The sequence below is a fragment of the Ranitomeya imitator genome, chromosome 3 (assembly GCF_032444005.1).
Source record: "Ranitomeya imitator isolate aRanImi1 chromosome 3, aRanImi1.pri, whole genome shotgun sequence".
NCBI classification, from domain to species: domain Eukaryota; kingdom Metazoa; phylum Chordata; class Amphibia; order Anura; family Dendrobatidae; genus Ranitomeya; species Ranitomeya imitator.
The window spans coordinates 278393746-278414364 of NC_091284.1; the positions used below are offsets into that span (position 1 = coordinate 278393746).

Here is a 20619-nt window from a genome sequence, read left to right on the forward strand (position 1 = left end):
TCCATCCATACACCTGACAATGGCACAATAGCTGGGGCAGGGAGCACTGACGGCGCCTCATCGGGGTACACTGATGTCTGTGTTACATCGCATAAAACAGTCTGAGATCAAAAATAATAATTGTACATAAAAATGATAGCCAGAGCTTTTCATTATCACAATACAGTACATACTCTCATACATAAAATGTTAGTTGTTCCCTCACATATGCTAAAAAAAAAAAAAAAGTATTTTGGTTGCAACACCTCCATCCTTTCTGCACTTATTTTCAGGTGTGCTGCCTTATATGCTTACCTGCTGACATGTACAGTGCCAAGAACTGCTCCGGGCCCAGGATAGAAACAATACTGGATGAAAAGGTCCATAAAACATACATATTTGCAGCCATATGGAAAAGAGAGAAATGGCTGAATGTGGACAGAATCATAGGCAAGCACAGACTCTCTGTAAAGACAAATAAAAGAACACCTCTAATTAAACTATAACAACGCCATTAATTGTAAATGTAAACAATCCAGTATTTAGTAGGCCTAACAGGGCAGTAGTGGAAGATACCTTGTAATGGCGGACCCCAGCCACTCATCTACACTGTTTCTTCCACTCTCACAATATAAGAAGGCTGACTGGCTGCAGAGGTCACGACTCCCCAGCCGAATGTTGGTACCAACAGACAATAATGCTCAGCAGGTAAAAATGTTGCCAGTCTAGAAGATAAGTATTTGTTTTTCCGATTACCCTGGGACTATTCCGAAAGGGTTGTTAAAGGGGTTGGCCACTACTTTAGAAAGTCCCCTTCTTGTGAAGTAGCTGGCATAGATAAGCACTTTACTAAATATCTAGCTTTCTCAAGTAATTCTGTAACCTGAGCAGCTCGCCTAGTCACATGGTCTCTGGATGAGAATCCCCTGACTTCCAGTGATGTTATCAGAATCTCACAGAGTTCCTGGCTCTGGGAACTTACAGGTGGCAGTGGCTTCATCCGGCGCAGTTCAGACTGCTCCAGTGCATGCTGCTGTAAATGCAGTTTTCCCTTATATTTGTATGGAGCTCGGTAGAAGATAATGTTGGGGATTCGGTATGGAGAATGGGTAGAATAGGGGAGCTCAGTATGGAGAATGGAGTAGCAATTGCGCTAGGTATACAGAAAGGGTAGCATGGAGATCGCTCGTTAAGAAGAAAGTGGGGGTGGTCAGTATGGAGAATAGGTAGCATCCCCATGCTCAAGCTGTTTGACCATACTACGGGTTTGCTAGATTGAATGCTGCAGCATTAATATATATATATACACACACACACACACACATATATATATATATATATATATATACATATATATATCTACTATATAATTGTCTAAGGGTCACTTCCGTCTGCCCTTCTGTCTGTCTGTCTGTCACGGTTATTCATTCGCTGATTGGTCTCGCCAGCTGCCTGTCATGGCTGCCGGGACCAATCAGCGGCGGGCACAGTCCAGAAAAAAATGGCCGCCCCCTACTCCCCGGACTCAGTGCCTGTCACCCGCATACTCCCCTCCGGTCACCGCTAACACAGGGTTAAAGCCGGCGGTAACGGACCGCGGGTAACACACTCCCGTTACCGTCGCTATTAACCCTGTGTGTCCCCAACTTTTTTACTATTGACGCTGCCTATGCGGCATCAATAGTAAAAAATGTAATGTTCAAAATAATTTAAAAAAAAAAAAACCTGCTATACTCACCCTCTGTAGTCCGCTGAGCCGCTCCTGCCGGCCGCCATCTTCCGCTGCAGTTTCCGGTGGCAAAGATGGTATGGCAGAAGGACTTGCCATGACGTCACGGTCAAGTGACCGCGACATCATCACAGGTCCTGCGCCCATACCAACGCCGGGACCGGAAGCTGCCGTGGACTACAAGAGGCCTACAGAAAAGTGAGTATATGTTTATTTTTTCACCTGTGACAAACCTGGCTGGGCAATATACTACGTAGCTAGGCAATATACTACGTGAATGGCCAATATACTACGTGGCTCTGTGCTGTATACTACTTCACTGTGCAATATACTACGTGGCTCTGTGCTGTATACTACGTCGCTGTGCAATATACTATGTGGCTGGGCAATATACTACGTAGCTGGGCAATATACTACGTGACTGGCCAATATACTACGTGGCTCTGTGGTGTATACTACTTCATTGTGCAATATACTACGTGGCTCTGTGCTGTATACTACGTCACTGGGCAATATACTACGTGGCTGGGCAATATAGTACGTGGCTGGCCAATATACTACGTGACTGGCCAATATACTATGTGGCTCTGTGGTGTATACTACTTCACTGTGCAATATACTACGTGGCTCTGTGCTGTATACTACGTCACTGGGCAATATACTACGTGGCTGGGCAATATACTACGTGGCTGGCCAATATACTACGTGGCTGGCCAATATACTACGTGGCTCTGTGCTGTATACTACGTCACTCGGCAATATACTATGTAACTGGGCAATATACTATGTAACTGGGCAATATACTACGTGGCTGTGTAATATACTACGTCACTGGGCAATATACTACGTGGCTGTGCAATATACTACGTCACCGGGCAATATACTACGTGGTTGGGCAATATACTACGTGGGCTGTGCAATATACTACGTGGCTGGGCAATATACTACGTGGGCTGTGCAATATACTACGTGACTGGGCAATATACTACGTGGCTGGGCAATATACTACGTGGCTGGGCAATATACTACGTGACTGGGCAATATACTACGTGGCTGGGCAATATACTACGTGACTGGGCAATATACTACGTGGCTCCGTGCTGTATACTACGTCACTCGGCAATATACTACGTAACTGGGCAATATACTACGTGGCTCTGTGCTGTATACTACGTCGCTGTGTGATATACTACGTCACTGGGCAATATACTACGTGGGCTGTGCAATATACTACGTGCCTGGTCAATATACTACGTGGCTGGGCAATATACTACGTGGCTGGGCAATATACTACGTGGCTCTGTGCTGTATACTACGTCACTCGACAATATACTACGTAACTGGGCAATATACTACGTGGCTGGGCAATATACTACGTGGCTGGCCAATATACTACGTGGCTCTGTGCTGTATACTACGTCACTCGGCAATATACTACGTAACTGGGCAATATACTACGTGGCTCTGTGGTGTATACTACTTCATTGTGCAATATACTACGTGGCTCTGTGCTGTATACTACGTCACTGGGCAATATACTACGTGGCTGGGCAATATAGTACGTGGCTGGCCAATATACTACGTGACTGGCCAATATACTATGTGGCTCTGTGGTGTATACTACTTCACTGTGCAATATACTACGTGGCTCTGTGCTGTATACTACGTCACTGGGCAATATACTACGTGGCTGGGCAATATACTACGTGGCTGGCCAATATACTACGTGGCTGGCCAATATACTACGTGGCTCTGTGCTGTATACTACGTCACTCGGCAATATACTATGTAACTGGGCAATATACTATGTAACTGGGCAATATACTACGTGGCTGTGTAATATACTACGTCACTGGGCAATATACTACGTGGCTGTGCAATATACTACGTCACCGGGCAATATACTACGTGGTTGGGCAATATACTACGTGGGCTGTGCAATATACTACGTGGGCTGTGCAATATACTACGTGACTGGGCAATATACTACGTGGCTGGGCAATATACTACGTGGCTGGGCAATATACTACGTGACTGGGCAATATACTACGTGGCTGGGCAATATACTACGTGACTGGGCAATATACTACGTGGCTCCGTGCTGTATACTACGTCACTCGGCAATATACTACGTAACTGGGCAATATACTACGTGGCTCTGTGCTGTATACTACGTCGCTGTGTGATATACTACGTCACTGGGCAATATACTACGTGGGCTGTGCAATATACTACGTGGACATGCATATTCTAGAACACCCGATGCGTTAGAATCGGGCCACCATCTAGTTCTGTAATAATCATAGAAAGAAGATGGCTGTGAAAGCACTCAGATCTAATACATAGAGAACTAATGGAGCAAATATTCAATTTTTTCCTGTTGGTTCCTCAGAGAAATACCACATTAATTCATTCAATAATTACACAAGACACCCTCTCATCTTGTTGTGACCCCTACCAAGTAATAACAGATACATAAAAAGATCAGATAGTTTGTAGGCTGGAGGAGGAAACTTACGAGATGTAGGATTGGAAGTGAAGTATCGGACCATTATGCGCTGCATGTTGGGTACTCTCCAAAGGCAGAATACAAGAACATTAGCTGCAATTATACCTGTGAAAAGTTTGATAAGAAGAAGTAAATAAAAATGAGATTTTCAGGTAACTCCAGTAATAGTACAACTTTATACCTGACACAGTCTTCTGTCCATCACTCAGACTATTCCACCATTCATTCACCTACAAAGAAAGATACAAACAGAAGAATAAATACTGTGACTTGCAAAAGTATTCACCCCCCTCCCTCCCTGGCATTTTTCTGCATGTTGCTACCTCACAACCTGGAATTTCACGTTTGAGGGATTTCATCAGTTCATGTAAAGAACATGCCTACAACTGTTAACATTTGATTTTCTTTTTATTGTGAAGCAAATAAATCGGACAAAATAATCCCAAAAGTCAATACTTTGTAGAGCTTCATTTTTTGTCGACTACAGCTGCAAGTCACTTTGGATAAGTCTCTATGAGCTATGAGCTTTCCACATCTTGCTAGTGGGATTTTTGCCCACTATTCAAAGCAAAACAGCTCCATCTCCTTCAGGCTAGATGGTTTCCTCTGGCGAACAGCAATCTTCAAGAGACCACAGATTCTCAATTGAATTGAAGTCTGGACTTTGATTAGGCCACTCCAAAACATTTCCACCTCTCCCCTTAAACCATTCAAGTATGCTTTGGGTCCTTGTCTGGTTGGAAGGTGAATCTCCGTCCCAGTCTCATATCACTGACAGACTGAAACTGGCTTTGCTCAAGAATTTCACACCATCCATCTTCCCCTCAGACCATTTTCCCTGTCCTTAAGTGGTAAGCCCCCCTTTGATACAGCGAGCACCCAAAACGCGCATTAGGGGCCGCTGGAAGGCTGTCTCAAGTCTGGCCTTTTCGATGGGTAAGTGCTCACTATATTGCAGAAGTATATGTTTGGGCAGCACATAGGTGCATTCCATAACCTTATATGACATTATTCAGTGATGCTACTTGAGCCCTTTTTTTGAGCACTCTAGTGTGACTGCACATTTCTTCTGCTTGCCCAAGTCTTACATTGGACCTGCAGCCTTTCCTTAGTTAACCTGCATGTTTCCTCCTTCCCCTTATCCATTTATGCAATATGTTTCATTTGACTTTGTCTGAATCGGATTTTGTTTTCATTTATTAATAAAGGATATTCCTGTATTTTATCACTCAGTGGTCTTTTGCTACTCCTTTTCTCCAGTTGCTTAAGGTATCATTGGAGTACTCTCAGCCTCTATATGTAGAATGTGCTTTTTGATTATTGTATTTGCTTATCTTATACCACTGTTTATTTACCTTTGCATATCATTTTTTATTATATCTTACTAGCATCCGTGTTATTTTTTTTAATTGAACCATCTTTACATGGACATTTACTTTAGATCTCCTTAGCCATAAGATATTTATACTCTCCCTATCCTTTGCTACATATAATCAGCATATTTACATATTATTTGTTATAAAAAAAATGCCCTTGCTTTCGTTTATGCTTTGAATGCATTGCCTATACCAGAGGTCCCCAACCGCCGGTCCGCGGTTTTTCAGCCGGTCCGCGGCGCCGCTGACAGCTAGCTTCGCGGCCCTGCGCCTGGTCAGAGCACGCTCTGTGACAGCTCGCAGCTCCCGGCAGAGAACATTATGCAGGACGGGGCGGGGCGTCAGGCGGGTCTTAGTGACGCAGCCCTCCTGCGCAGCATGGTGTGTTCCTAATGGGGTGGGGCGGCAGGCTCTCCTCACTGACACGCACAGTGGCGTATCTAGGGGGGGGGGCAGCCGGGGCATTTGCCCCGGGCGCAGCCGGCAGGGAGGGGCGCAGTCGGGCCGCCTCATTCGGCGGTCCGCAGTGTCTCCCCCGGCGGCTGCATTCTGCCGCCCCCGGTCAGGGAGTCAGCTGTTCTCTGTGCCGACTGTCAAGCTGACAGCCGGCACAGAGAAGCTGCAGAGCGCCAGCTCCCAACGTGTGCAGAGGTGGAGGGGAGCCCCTGCAGGGTGGCTGCGACGGGCAGGGAGAAATCCCCGCAGCTCCGCTGCCCAGCGATCTGTCTTCCTGCTTCCTCTCCCACAGACGCGCCGCTGGATGACGTCATCATTCAGCGGCCGGCTGTGTCAGAGGAAGGCAATGAGATGCTGTGGTAGAGTGTGAGGAGAGGTGAGAGGGGTGTGTGAATGTGTGTGTGTGAGAATGTGTGTGCGAGAATGTGTGTGTGTGAGAATGTGTGTGTGTGAGAATGTGTGTGCGAGAATGTGTGTGTGTGAATGTGTGTGTGTGAGAATGTGTGTGTGTGTGAATGTGTGTGTGTGTGTGTGTGTGTGTGTGTGTGTGTGTGTGAGAATGTGAATGTGTGTGTGTGAATGTGTGTGTGAGAATGTGTGTGTGTGTGTGTGTGAGAATGTGTGTGTGTGTGTGTGAATGTGTGTGTGTGTGTGAATGTGTGTGTGAGAATGTGTGAATCACATTCTCATCATAAATGTCATAATTACATGATAAGTATGCACTAAGCTCCACCCCTCCATAACCCCACCCCCATATGACCAGAGCCCCACCCCTACCCCACCAGGCCATGGAAAACTGGTCTTGCTTAAAGCCGGTCCCTGGTGCAAAAAAGGTTGGGGACCTCTGGCCTATACTATACCCGGTTGTATGAATATATAGATCTGGATTTATTCTGGCTTTTAATAATCCCTTAACAAAAATTTTCCATTTGTTTATTTGTAAGATCTATTTATTCTCCATAATTTTGTGGTTATATATAATGCTAAAGCTGTAAAAAAATAAAAGACATGGACTATAAATTCAAATCTATTGCAGCTAAGAAAAGTGTACAAATCCTTACACGAGGTCTTTAATTAAAATCCTGATCAGATTTTTTGGATGTCACATCAGGGGGAAAAAATTGGGTGCTGCACACCACCTGTGCTGCAAGGCAAAGCCTCAATGGCTCCATGTCACACCACCTGTGCTGCAAGGCAAAGCCTCAATGGCTCCATGTCACACCACCTGTGCTGCAAGGCAAAGCCTCAATGGCTCCATGTCACACCACCTGTGCTGCAAGGCAAAGGCTCAATGGCTCCATGTCACACCACCTGTGCTGCAAGGCAAAGCCTCAATGGCTCCATGTCACACCACCTGTGCTGCAAGGCAAAGCCTCAATGGCTCCATGTCACACCACCTGTGCTGCAAGGCAAAGGCTCAATGGCTCCATGTCACACCACCTGTGCTGCAAGGCAAATCCTCAATGGCTCCATGTCACAGCACCTGTGCTGCAGGGCAAAGCCTCAATGGCTCCATGTCACACCACCTGTGCTGCAAGGCAAAGCCTCAATGGCTCCATGTCACACCATGTCACACCACATGTTCTGCAAGGCAAAGCCTCAAGGACACCATGCCACACCACCTGTGCTGCAAGGCAAAGCCTCAATGGCTCCATGTCACACCACCTGTGCTGCAAGTAAAAGCTTCAATGGCTCTATGTCACACCACCTGTGCTGCAAGTAAAAGCTTCAATGGCTCCATGTCACACCACATGTGCTGCAAGGCAAAGCCTCAATTGCTCCATGTCACACCACCTGTGCTGCAAGTAAAAGCTTCAATGGCTCCATGTCACACCACATGTGCTGCAAGGCAAAGCCTCAATTGCTCCATGTCACACCACCTGTGCTGCAAGTAAAAGTTTCAATGGCTCCAAGTCACACCACCTGTGCTGCAAGTAAAAGCTTCAATGGCTCCATGTCACACCACATGTTCTGCAAGGCAAAGCCTCAATGGCTCCATGTCACACCACCTGTGCTGCAAGGTAAAGCCGCAATGGTTTCATGTCACACCACCTATTCTGCAAGGCAAAGCCTCAATGGCTCCATATCACACCACCTGTGCTGCAAGGCAAAGCCTCAATGGCTCCATGTCACACCACCTGTGCTGCAAGGCAAAGCCTCAATGGCTCCATGTCACATCACCTGTGCTGCAAGGCAAAGCCTCAATGGCTCCATGTCACACCACCTGTGCTGCAAGGCAAAGCCTTAATGGCTCCATGTCACATCACCTGTGCTGTAAGGCAAAGCCTCAATGGCTCCATGTCACACCACCTGTGCTGCAAGGCAAAGCCTCAATGGCTCCATGTCACACCACCTGTGCTGCAAGGCAAAGCCTCAATGGCTCCATGTCACATCACCTGTGCTGCAAGGCAAAGCCTCAATGGCTCCATGTCACACCACCTGTGCTGCAAGGCAAAGCCTTAATGGCTCCATGTCACATCACCTGTGCTGCAAGGCAAAGCCTCAATGGCTCCATGCCACACCACCTGTGCTGCAAGGCAAAGCCTCAATGGCTCCATGTCACACCACCTGTGCTGTAAGGCAAAGCTTCAATGGCTCCATGTCACACCACCTGTGCTGCAAGGCAAAGGCTCAATGGCTCCATGTCACACCATCTGTGTTGCAAGGCAAAGGCTCAATGGCTCCATGTCACACCACCTGTGCTGCAAGGCAAAGGCTCAATGGCTCCATGTCACACCACCTGTGCTGTAAGGCAAAGCCTCAATGGCTCCATGTCACACCATGTCACACCACATGTTCTGCAAGGCAAAGCCTCAAGGGCACCATGCCACACCACCTGTGCTGCAAGGCAAAGCCTCAATGGCTCCATGTCACACCACCTGTGCTGCACGGCAAAGCCTCAATGGCTCCATGTCACACCACCTATGCTGCAAGGCAAATCCTCAATGGCTCCATGTCACACCACCTGTGCTGCAAAGCAAAGCTTCAATGGCCCCATGTCACACCACCTGTGCTGCAAGGCAAAGCCTCAATGGCCCCATGTCACACCACCTGTGCTGCAAGGCAAAGCCTCAATGGCACCATGTCACACCATGTCAGACCACATGTGCTGCAAGGCAAAGCCTCCATGGCACACCACCTATTCTGCAAGGCAAAGCCTCAATGGCTCCATGTCACACCACCTATTCTGCAAGGCAAAGCCTCAATGGCTCCATGTCACACCACCTGTGCTGTAAGGCAAAGCCTCAATGGCTCCATGTCACACCACCTGTGCTGCAAGGCAAAGCTTCAATGGCTCCATGTCACACCACCTGTGCTGCAAGGCAAAGGCTCAATGGCTCCATGTCACACCACCTGTGCTGCAAGGCAAAGCTTCAATGGCTCCATGTCACACCACCTATTCTGCAAGGCAAAGCCTCAATGGCTCCATGTCACACCACCTGTGCTGCAAGGCAAAGCCTCAATGGCTCCATGCCACCCCACCTGTGCTGCAAGGCAAAGCCTCAATGGCTCCATGTCACACCACCTGTGCTGCAAGGCAAAGCCTCAATGGCTCCGTGTCACACCACCTATTCTGCAAGGCAAAGCCTCAATGGCTCCATGTCACACCACCTGTGCTGCAAGGCAAAGCCTCAATGGCTCCATGTCACGCCACCTGTGCTGTAAGGCAAAGCCTCAATGGCTCCATGTCACGCCACCTGTGCTGCAAGGCAAAGCTTCAATGGCTCCATGTCACACCACCTGTGCTGCAAGGCAAAGCTTCAATGGCTCCATGACACACCACCTGTGCTGCAAGGCAAAGCCTCAATGGCTCCATGTCACACCACCTGAGCTGCAAGGCAAAGCCTCAATGGCTCCATGTCACACCAACTGTGCTGCACGGCAAAACCTCAATGGCTCCTTGTCACACCACCTGTTCTGCACGGCAAAGCCTCAATGGCTCCATGTCACACCACCTGTGCAGCAAGGCAAAGCCACAATGGCTCCATGTCACACCACCTGTGCAGCAAGGCAAAGGCTCAATGGCTCCATGTCACACCACCTGTGCTGCAAGGCAAAGGCTCAATGGCTCCATGTCACACCACCTGTGCTGCAAGGCAAAGGCTCAATGGCTCCATGTCACACCACCTGTGCTGTAAGGCAAAGCTTCAATGGCTCCATGTCACACCACCTGTGCTGCAAGGCAAAGGCTCAATGGCTCCATGTCACACCATCTGTGCTGCAAGGCAAAGGCTCAATGGCTCCATGTCACACCACCTGTGCTGCAAGGCAAAGGCTCAATGGCTCCATGTCACACCACCTGTGCTGTAAGGCAAAGCTTCAATGGCTCCATGTCACACCACCTGTGCTGCAAGGCAAAGGCTCAATGGCTCCATGTCACACCATCTGTGCTGCAAGGCAAAGGCTCAATGGCTCCATGTCACACCACCTGTGCTGCAAGGCAAAGGCTCAATGGCTCCATGTCACACCACCTGTGCTGTAAGGCAAAGCCTCAATGGCTCCATGTCACACCACCTGTGCTGTAAGGCAAAGGCTCAATGGCTCCATGTCATACCACCTGTGCTGCAAGGCAAAGCTTCAATGGCTCCATGTCACACCACCTATTCTGCAAGGCAAAGCCTCAATGGCTCCATGTCACACCACCTGTGCTGCAAGGCAAAGCCTCAATGGCTCCATGTCACACCACCTGTGCTGCAAGGCAAAGCCTCAATGGCTCCATGTCACACCACCTGTGCTGCAAGGCAAAGCCTCAATGGCTCCATGTCACACCACCTATTCTGCAAGGCAAAGCCTCAATGGCTCCATGTCACACCACCTGTGCTGCAAGGCAAAGCCTCAATGGCTCCATGTCACACCACCTGTGCTGTAATGCAAAGCCTCAATGGCTCCATGTCACACCACCTGTGCTGCAAGGCAAAGCTTCAATGGCTCCATGTCACACCACCTGTGCTGCAAGGCAAAGCTTCAATGGCTCCATGTCACACCACCTGTGCTGCAAGGCAAAGCCTCAATGGCTCCAAGTCACACCACCTGTGCTGCAAGGCAAAGCCTCAATGGCTCCATGTCACACCACCTGTGCTGCAAGTAAAAGCTTCAATGGCTCCATGTCACACCACCTGTGCTGCAAGGCAAAGCTTCAATGGCTCCATGTCACACCACCTGTGCTGCAAGGCAAAGCTTCAATGGCTCCATGTCACACCACATGTGCTGCAAGGCAAAGCCTCAATGGCTCCATGTCACACCACCTGTGCTGCAAGTAAAAGCTTCAATGGCTCCATGTCACACCACCTGTGCTGCAAGGCAAAGCCTCAATGGCTCCATGTCACACCACATGTGCTGCAAGTAAAAGCTTCAATGGCTCCATGTCACACCACCTGTGCTGCAAGGCAAAGCCTCAATGGCTCCATGTCACACCACCTGTGCTGCAAGTAAAAGTTTCAATGGCTCCATGTCACACCACCTGTGCTGCAAGTAAAAGCTTCAATGGCTCCATGTCACACCACCTGTGCTGCAAGGCAAAGCCTCAATGGCACCATGTCACACCATGTCAGACCACATGTGCTGCAAGGCAAAGCCTCCATGGCACACCACCTATTCTGCAAGGCAAAGCCTCAATGGCTCCATGTCACACCACCTATTCTGCAAGGCAAAGCCTCAATGGCTCCATGTCACACCACCTGTGCTGTAAGGCAAAGCCTCAATGGCTCCATGTCACACCACCTGTGCTGCAAGGCAAAGCTTCAATGGCTCCATGTCACACCACCTGTGCTGCAAGGCAAAGGCTCAATGGCTCCATGTCACACCACCTGTGCTGCAAGGCAAAGCTTCAATGGCTCCATGTCACACCACCTATTCTGCAAGGCAAAGCCTCAATGGCTCCATGTCACACCACCTGTGCTGCAAGGCAAAGCCTCAATGGCTCCATGCCACCCCACCTGTGCTGCAAGGCAAAGCCTCAATGGCTCCATGTCACACCACCTGTGCTGCAAGGCAAAGCCTCAATGGCTCCGTGTCACACCACCTATTCTGCAAGGCAAAGCCTCAATGGCTCCATGTCACACCACCTGTGCTGCAAGGCAAAGCCTCAATGGCTCCATGTCACGCCACCTGTGCTGTAAGGCAAAGCCTCAATGGCTCCATGTCACGCCACCTGTGCTGCAAGGCAAAGCTTCAATGGCTCCATGTCACACCACCTGTGCTGCAAGGCAAAGCTTCAATGGCTCCATGACACACCACCTGTGCTGCAAGGCAAAGCCTCAATGGCTCCATGTCACACCACCTGAGCTGCAAGGCAAAGCCTCAATGGCTCCATGTCACACCAACTGTGCTGCACGGCAAAACCTCAATGGCTCCTTGTCACACCACCTGTTCTGCACGGCAAAGCCTCAATGGCTCCATGTCACACCACCTGTGCAGCAAGACAAAGCCACAATGGCTCCATGTCACGCCACCTGTGCAGCAAGGCAAAGGCTCAATGGCTCCATGTCACACCACCTGTGCTGCAAGGCAAAGGCTCAATGGCTCCATGTCACACCACCTGTGCTGCAAGGCAAAGGCTCAATGGCTCCATGTCACACCACCTGTGCTGTAAGGCAAAGCTTCAATGGCTCCATGTCACACCACCTGTGCTGCAAGGCAAAGGCTCAATGGCTCCATGTCACACCATCTGTGCTGCAAGGCAAAGGCTCAATGGCTCCATGTCACACCACCTGTGCTGCAAGGCAAAGGCTCAATGGCTCCATGTCACACCACCTGTGCTGTAAGGCAAAGCTTCAATGGCTCCATGTCACACCACCTGTGCTGCAAGGCAAAGGCTCAATGGCTCCATGTCACACCATCTGTGCTGCAAGGCAAAGGCTCAATGGCTCCATGTCACACCACCTGTGCTGCAAGGCAAAGGCTCAATGGCTCCATGTCACACCACCTGTGCTGTAAGGCAAAGCCTCAATGGCTCCATGTCACACCACCTGTGCTGTAAGGCAAAGGCTCAATGGCTCCATGTCATACCACCTGTGCTGCAAGGCAAAGCTTCAATGGCTCCATGTCACACCACCTATTCTGCAAGGCAAAGCCTCAATGGCTCCATGTCACACCACCTGTGCTGCAAGGCAAAGCCTCAATGGCTCCATGTCACACCACCTGTGCTGCAAGGCAAAGCCTCAATGGCTCCATGTCACACCACCTGTGCTGCAAGGCAAAGCCTCAATGGCTCCATGTCACACCACCTATTCTGCAAGGCAAAGCCTCAATGGCTCCATGTCACACCACCTGTGCTGCAAGGCAAAGCCTCAATGGCTCCATGTCACACCACCTGTGCTGTAATGCAAAGCCTCAATGGCTCCATGTCACACCACCTGTGCTGCAAGGCAAAGCTTCAATGGCTCCATGTCACACCACCTGTGCTGCAAGGCAAAGCTTCAATGGCTCCATGTCACACCACCTGTGCTGCAAGGCAAAGCCTCAATGGCTCCAAGTCACACCACCTGTGCTGCAAGGCAAAGCCTCAATGGCTCCATGTCACACCACCTGTGCTGCAAGTAAAAGCTTCAATGGCTCCATGTCACACCACCTGTGCTGCAAGGCAAAGCTTCAATGGCTCCATGTCACACCACCTGTGCTGCAAGGCAAAGCTTCAATGGCTCCATGTCACACCACATGTGCTGCAAGGCAAAGCCTCAATGGCTCCATGTCACACCACCTGTGCTGCAAGTAAAAGCTTCAATGGCTCCATGTCACACCACCTGTGCTGCAAGGCAAAGCCTCAATGGCTCCATGTCACACCACATGTGCTGCAAGTAAAAGCTTCAATGGCTCCATGTCACACCACCTGTGCTGCAAGGCAAAGCCTCAATGGCTCCATGTCACACCACCTGTGCTGCAAGTAAAAGTTTCAATGGCTCCATGTCACACCACCTGTGCTGCAAGTAAAAGCTTCAATGGCTCCATGTCACACCACCTGTGCTGCAAGGCAAAGCCTCAATGGCTCCATGTCACACCACCTGTGCTGCAAGGCAAAGCCTCAATGGCTCCATGTCACACCACCTGTGCTGCAAGGCAAAGCCTCAATGGCTCCATGTCACACCACCTGTGCTGCAAGGCAAAGCCTTAATGACTCCATGTCACATCACCTGTGCTGCAAGGCAAAGCCTCAAAGGCTCCATGTCACACCATGTCACACCACATGTTCTGCAAGGCAAAGCCTCAATGGCACCATGTCACACCACCTGTGCTGCAAGGCAAAGCCTCAATGGCTCCATGTCACACCACCTGTGCTGCAAGGCAAAGCCTCAAAGGCTCCATGTCACACCACCTGTGCTGCAAGGCAAGTCCTCAATGGCTCCATGTCACAGCACCTGTGCTGCAGGGCAAAGCCTCAATGGCTCCATGTCACACCACCTGTGCTGCAAGGCAAAGCCTCAATGGCTCCATGTCACACCATGTCACACCACATGTTCTGCAAGGCAAAGCCTCAAGGACACCATGCCACACCACCTGTGCTGCAAGGCAAAGCCTCAATGGCTCCATGTCACACCACCTGTGCTGCAAGTAAAAGCTTCAATGGCTCTATGTCACACCACCTGTGCTGCAAGTAAAAGCTTCAATGGCTCCATGTCACACCACCTGTGCTGCAAGGCAAAGCCTCAATTGCTCCATGTCACAACACCTGTGCTGCAAGTAAAAGCTTCAATGGCTCCATGTCACACCACATGTGCTGCAAGGCAAAGCCTCAATTGCTCCATGTCACACCACCTGTGCTGCAAGTAAAAGCTTCAATGGTTCCATGTCACACAACCTGTGCTGCAAGGTAAAGCCTCAATGGCTCCATGTCACACCAGCTGTGCTGCAAGGCAAAGCCTCAATGGCTCCATGTCACACCACCTGTGCTGTACGGCAAAGCCTCAATGGCTCCATGTCACACCACCTGTGCTGCAAGGCAAAGCCTCAATGGCTCCATGTCACACCACCTGTGCTGCAAGGCAAAGCCTCAATGGCTCCATGTCACACCACCTGTGCTGCAAGGCAAAGCCTCAATGGCTCCATGTCACACCACCTGTGCTGTACGGCAAAGCCTCAATGGCTCCATGTCACACCACCTGTGCTGCAAGGCAAAGCCTCAATGGCTCCATGTCACACCACCTGTGCTGCAAGGCAAAGCCTCAATGGCTCCATGTCACACCACCTGTGCTGCAAGGCAAAGCCTCAATGGCTCCATGTCACACCACCTGTGCTGCAAGGCAAAGCCTCAATGGCTCCATGTCACACCACATGTGCTGAAAGGCAAAGCCTCAATGGCTCCATGTCACACCACCTGTGCTGCAAGGCAAAGCCTCAATGGCTCAATGTCACAACACCTGTGCAGCAAGGCAAAGCCTCAATGGCTCCATGTCACACCACTTGTGCTGCAAGGCAAAGCCTCAATGGCTCCATGTCACACCACCTGTGCTGCAAGGCAAAGCCTCAATGGCTCCATGTCACACCACCTGTGCTGCAAGGCAAAGCCTCAAAGGCTCCATGTCACACCACCTGTGCTGCAAGGCAAATCCTCAATGGCTCCATGTCACAGCACCTGTGCTGTAAGGCAAAGCCTCAATGGCTCCATGTCACACCACATGTGCTGCAAGGCAAAGCCTCAATGGCTCCATATCACACCACCTGTGCTGCAAGGCAAAGCATCAATGGCACCATGTCACACCATGTCACACCACTTGTGCTGCAAGGCAAAGCCTCCATAGCTCCACGTCACACCACCTGTGCTGCAAGGCAAAGCTTCAATGGCTCCATGTCACACCACTTGTGCTGCAAGGCAAAGCCTCCATGGCTCCATGTCACACCACATGTTCTGCAAGGCAAAGCCTCAATGGCTCCATGTCACACCACCTGTGCTGCAAGGTAAAGCCTCAATGGCTTCGTGTAACACCACCTATTCTGCAAGGCAAAGCCTCAATGGCTCCATGTCACACCACCTGTGCTGCAAGGCAAAGCCTCAATGGCCCCATGTCACACCACCTATTCTGCAAGGCAAAGCCTCAATGGCTCCATGTCACACCACATGTGCTGCAAGGCAAAGCCTCAATGGCTCCATGTCACACCACCTGTGCTGCAAGGCAAAGCTTCAATGGCTCCATGTCACACCACCTGTGCTGCAAGGCAAAGCCTCAATGGCTCCATGTCACACCACCTGTGCTGCAAGGCAAAGCCTCAATGGCTCCATGTCACACCACCTGTGCTGCAAGGCAAAGCCTCAATGGCTCCATGTCACATCACCTGTGCTGCAAGGCAAAGCCTCAATGGCTCCATGTCACACCACCTGTGCTGCAAGGCAAAGCCTCAATGGCTCCATGTCACATCACCTGTGCTGCAAGGCAAAGCCTCAATGGCTCCATGTCACACCACCTGTGCTGCAAGGCAAAGTCTCAATGGCTCCATGTCACACCACCTGTGCTGCAATGCAAAGCCTCAATGGCTCCATGTCACACCACCTGTGCTGCAATGCAAAGCCTCAATGGCTCCATGTCACACCACCTGTGCTGCAAGGCAAAGCCACAATGGCTCCATGTCACACCACCTGTGCTGCAAGGCAAAGCCTCAATGGCTCCATGTCACACCACCTGTGCTGCAAGGCAAAGGCTCAATGGCTCCATGTCACACCACCTGTGCTGCAAGGCAAAGCCTCAATGGCTCCATGTCACACCACCTGTGCTGTAAGGCAAAGGCTCAATGGCTCCATGTCACACCACCTGTGCTGCAAGGCAAAGCTTCAATGGCTCCATGTCACACCACCTATTCTGCAAGGCAAAGCCTCAATGGCTCCATGTCACACCACCTGTACTTCAAGGCAAAGCCTCAATGGCTCAATGTCACAGCACCTGTGCTGCAAGGCAAAGCCTCAATGGCTCCATGTCACACCACTTGTGCTGCAAGGCAAAGCCTCAATGGCTCCATTTCACACCACATGTGCTGCAAGGCAAAGCCTCAATGGCTCCATGTCACACCACCTGTGCTGCAAGGAAAAGCCTCAATGGCCCCATGTCACACCACCTGTGCTGCAAGGCAAAGCCTCAATGGCCCCATGTCACACCACCTGTGTTGCAAGGTAAAGCCTCAATGGCCCCATGTCACACCACCTGTGCTGCACGGCAAATCCTCAATGGCCCCATGTCACACCACCTGTGCTGCACGGCAAAGCCTCAATGGCTCCATGTCACACCATGTCACACCACCTGTGCTGCAAGGCAAAGCCTCAATGGCTCCATGTCACACCACCTGTGCTGCAAGGCAAAGCTTCAATGGCTCCATGTCACACCACCTGTGCTGCAAGGTAAAGCTTCAATGGCTCCATGTCACACCACCTGTGCTGCAAGGCAAAGCCTCAATAGCTCCTTGTCACACCACCTGTGCTGCAAGGCAAAGCCTCCATGGCTCCATGTCACACCACCTGTGCTGCAAGGCAAAGCCTCAATGGCTCCATGTCACACCATGTCACACCACATGTTCTGCAAGGCAAAGCCTCAAGGGCACCATGCCACACCACCTGTGCTGCAAGGCAAAGCCTCCATGGCTCTATGTCACACCACCTGTGCTGCACGGCAAAGCCTCAATGGCTCCATGTCACACCACCTATGCTGCAAGGCAAAGCCTCAATGGCCCCATGTCACACCACCTGTCCTGCAAGGCAAATCCTCAATGGATCCATGTCACACCACCTGTGCTGCAAGGCAAAGCCTCCATGGATCCATGTCACACCACCTGTGCTGCAAGGCAAAGCCTCAATGGCTCCATGTCACACCACCTGTGCTGCAAGTAAAAGCTTCAATGGCTCCATGTCACACCACCTGTGCTGCAAGGCAAAGCCTCAATGGCCCCATGTCACACCACCTATTCTGCAAGGCAAAGCCTCAATGGCTCCATGTCACACCACATGTGCTGCAAGGCTAAGCCTCAATGGCTCCATGTCACACCACCTGTGCTGCAAGGCAAAGCTTAAATGGCTCCATGTCACACCACCTGTGCTGCAAGGCAAAGCCTCAATGGCTCCATGTCACACCACCTGTGCTGCAAGGCAAAGCCTCAATGGCTCCATGTCACACCACCTGTGCTGCAAGGCAAAGCCTCAATGGCTCCATGTCACATCACCTGTGCTGCAAGGCAAAGCCTCAATGGCTCCATGTCACACCACCTGTGCTGCAAGGCAAAGCCTCAATGGCTCCATGTCACATCACCTGTGCTGCAAGGCAAAGCCTCAATGGCTCCATGTCACACCACCTGTGCTGCAAGGCAAAGCCTCAATGGCTCCATGTCACACCACCTGTGCTGCAAGGCAAAGCCTCAATGGCTCCATGTCACACCACCTGTGCTGCAATGCAAAGCCTCAATGGCTCCATGTCACACCACCTGTGCTGCACGGCAAAGCCTCAATGGCTCCATGTCACACCACCTGTGCTGCAAGGCAAAGCCTCAATGGCTCCATGTCACACCACCTGTGCTGCAAGGCAAAGCCTCAATGGCTCCATGTCACACCACCTGTGCTGCAAGGCAAAGCCTCAATGGCTCCATGTCACACCACCTGTGCTGCAAGGCAAAGCCTCAATGGCTCCATGTCACACCACCTGTGCTGCAAGGCAAAGCCTCAATGGCTCCATGTCACACCACCTGTGCTGCAAGGCAAAGCCTCAATGGCTCCATGTCACAGCACCTGTGCTGCAAGTCAAAGCCTCAATGGCTCCATGTCACACCACATGTGCTGCAAGGCAAAGCCTCAATGGCTCCATGTCACACCACCTGTGCTGCAAGGCAAAGCCTCAATGGCTCCATGTCACACCATGTCACACCACATGTTCTGCAAGGCAAAGCCTCAAGGGCACCATGCCACACCACCTGTGCTGCAAGGCAAAGCCTCAATGGCTCCATGTCACACCACCTGTGCTGCACGGCAAAGCCTCAATGGCTCCATGTCACACCACCTGCGCTGCAAGGCAAAGCCTCAATGGCTCCATGTCACACCACATGTTCTGCAAGGCAATTCCTCAATGGCCCCATGTCACACCACATGTTCTGCAAGGCAAAGCCTCAATGGCTCCATGTCACACCACCTGTGCGGCAAGGCAAAGCTTCAATGGCTCCATGTCACACCACCTGTCCTGCAAGGCAAATCCTCAATGGCTCCATGTCACACCACCTGTGCTGCAAGGCAAAGCCTCAATGGCTCCATGTCACACCACCTGTGCTGCAAGGCAAAGCCTCAATGGCTCCATGTCACACACACCACCTGTGCTGCAAGGCAAAGCCTCAATGGCCCCATGTCACACCACCTATTCTGCAAGGCAAAGCCTCACTGGCTCCATGTCACACCACCTGTGCTGCAAGGCAAATCCTCAAAGGCCCCATGTCACACCACCTATTCTGCAAGGCAAAGCCTCAATGGCTCCATGTCACACCACCTGTCCTGCAAGGCAAAGCCTCAATGGCTCCATGTCACATCACCTGTGCTGCAAGGCAAAGCCTCAATGGCCCCATGTCACACCACCTGTGTTGCAAGGCAAAGCCTCAATGGCCCCATGTCACACCACCTGTGCTGCACGGCAAATCCTCAATGGCCCCATGTCACACCACCTGTGCTGCACGGCAAAGCCTCAATGGCTCCATGTCACACCATGTCACACCACCAGTGCTGCAAGGCAAAGCCTCAATGGCACCATGTCACACCATGTCACACCACCTGTGCTGCAAGGCAAAGCATCCATGGCTCCATGTCACACCACATGTTCTGCAAGGCAAAGCCTCAATGGCTCCATGTCACACCACCTGTGCTGCAAGGCAAAGCCTCAATGGCTCCAAGTCACACCACCTGTGCTGCAAGGCAAAGCCTCAATGGCTCCATGTCACACCACCTGTGCTGCAAGGCAAAGCCTCAATGGCTCCATGTCACACCACCTGTGCTGCAAATCAAAGCCTCCATGGCTCCATGTCACACCACATGTTCTGCAAGGCAAAGCCTCAATGGCTCCATGTCACACCACCTGTGCTGCAAGGCAAAGCCTCAATGGCTCCAAGTCACACCACATGTTCTGCAAGGCAAAGCCTCAATGGCTCCATGTCACATCACCTGTGCTGCAAGGCAAAGCCTCAATGGCCCCATGTCACACCACCTGTGCTGCAAGGCAAAGCCTCAATGGCCCCATGTCACACCACCTGTGCTGCAAGGCAAAGCCTCAATGGCCCCATGTCACACCACCTATTCTGCAAGGCAAAGCCTCAATGGCTCCATGTCACACCACATGTGCTGCAAGGCAAAGCCTCAATGGCCCCATGTCACACCACCTATTCTGCAAGGCAAAGCCTCAATGGCTCCATGTCATACCACCTGTGCTGCAAGGCAAAGCCTCAATGGCTCCATGTCACACCACCTGTGCTGCAAGGCAAAGCCTCAATGGCTCCATGTCACACCACCTGTGCTGCAAGGCAAAGCCTCAATGGCTCCATGTCACACCACCTGTGCTGCAAGGCAAAGCCTCAATGGCCCCATGTCACACCACCTATTCTGCAAGGCAAAGCCTCAATAGCTCCATGTC

At 51.0% G+C, this 20619-nt stretch overlaps 1 protein-coding gene across 2 annotated transcripts in view; it reads right to left on the minus strand.

The window, feature by feature from the left end:
• Positions 1 to 20619, minus strand: part of PARL (presenilin associated rhomboid like) — an 84446-nt gene that overhangs the window by 34725 nt on the left and 29102 nt on the right. For both annotated transcript variants that reach the window (XM_069756495.1, XM_069756496.1), the window contains 3 exons: positions 4399 to 4447; positions 4227 to 4322; positions 295 to 444 (listed from right to left, as the gene is read on the minus strand). In XM_069756495.1, the coding sequence (XP_069612596.1) occupies positions 295 to 444; positions 4227 to 4322; positions 4399 to 4447 (295 nt within the window). The remainder of the gene's footprint in view (positions 1 to 294; positions 445 to 4226; positions 4323 to 4398; positions 4448 to 20619) is intronic.